Raw genomic sequence first — 1,267 nt, forward strand, 5'->3', positions numbered from 1 at the left:
AAAAAATGTTTCTCGCATAATCCTCTCCTTGTCTCTCTCACACATATATGAGCTAGAGTGTGACCAACTTTATGTACTTTTTCAACATCATATTGTTATAATATTATGGAATAGAGAAAAAGAAAACATAGCACACCCCATGATTTTAAGAGAAAAAAAAAGAAAGATAAAAACACAATCGATAATCCACTCACATATAGCCTTAAGATGTGATATATTCTCTTATTCTCTCTTACATCCTATAAACAAAACCTCTCTATAAATATCGACTCTCACCTCAACCATTTCTCACACATTCACATTCTTCTCATTCTCAACAACCTCATACACAATACATTCTCCTATTTTCATCTTCTCAAAAAATGCATTACCAAACAGAATCATGGGGAACCTATCACATGAACCCAACAACAATGATGGGCGACCCCTTAGAACGAATAGAGAGATTAGCATCAGAAAACGCTGTTGTGATATTCAGCATAAGCACATGCTGCATGTGTCATGCAATCAAGAGACTATTCTGTGGAATGGGAGTGAATCCAGCCGTTCATGAACTCGATGAAGATCCAAGAGGCAAAGAACTTGAAAGGGCACTCATGAGACTACTTGGTACTTCCAACGTTGTCCCTGTTGTCTTCATCGGTGGTAAACTCATTGGTACTATGGATAGAGTCATGGGTTGTCATATTAATGGCTCTCTTGTTCCTCTTCTCAAACAAGCTGGTGCTCTTTGGCTTTGAAAAATGAAACTCTTCATTATACTATTAGTGCTATTTTATCATCAAAAGTAACAAGGTTGAGGAAGAGGATCAAGTAGGTTTTTTATGAGACTCTTCAAATTCCATTTTGGATTTTTTTTTTTTTAGTTAATTAAACAACCTTTGTAGTACTTTTGAGTCTTGTTGTGTTTTTTATTTTATAGTTTAGGTTTTTTTTTTCTTGGTTGGAATTTGGGTTTGTTATGGTTTTCTTTATGGTTTCCTTCCTATGTAAAGACAAAAAGCATATTGGAAGAACAAAATATGAACTAATTTTACTATTTATTTTTGTCTTGGAATATTTTATGCTATGATACATTGTTTGAATTTGGACTTTATTATAATAATCTTAGTTACAAATAATAATTATATTGTGTTTTGAGTGGATGTGGAACATGAAAATTGAACTTGTGGACGGTGGTTGAAATTGAAACGGTGTCGTGTTTGACAAAATTGTCGCTTTCAATGTCATGTACTTTTTTCTTGCTCCCCTTGGCGTGTTCAGGCTA

General features: G+C 34.0%; 1 protein-coding gene across 1 annotated transcript; it reads left to right on the forward strand.

Annotated features, from left to right (window-relative positions):
* The first annotated feature begins 271 nt into the window (after nucleotides 1-271).
* Nucleotides 272-1,019, forward strand: LOC131637435 (glutaredoxin-C3-like). Its single transcript, XM_058908022.1, has one exon. The coding sequence runs from the start codon at nucleotides 363-365 to the stop codon at nucleotides 738-740; it is 378 nt and encodes a 125-aa protein (XP_058764005.1). The 5' UTR covers nucleotides 272-362; the 3' UTR covers nucleotides 741-1,019.
* Nucleotides 1,020-1,267: the final 248 nt, after the last annotated feature.

This window comes from Vicia villosa, unplaced genomic scaffold (genome assembly GCF_029867415.1).
Source record: "Vicia villosa cultivar HV-30 ecotype Madison, WI unplaced genomic scaffold, Vvil1.0 ctg.001995F_1_1, whole genome shotgun sequence".
NCBI lineage: Eukaryota > Viridiplantae > Streptophyta > Magnoliopsida > Fabales > Fabaceae > Vicia > Vicia villosa.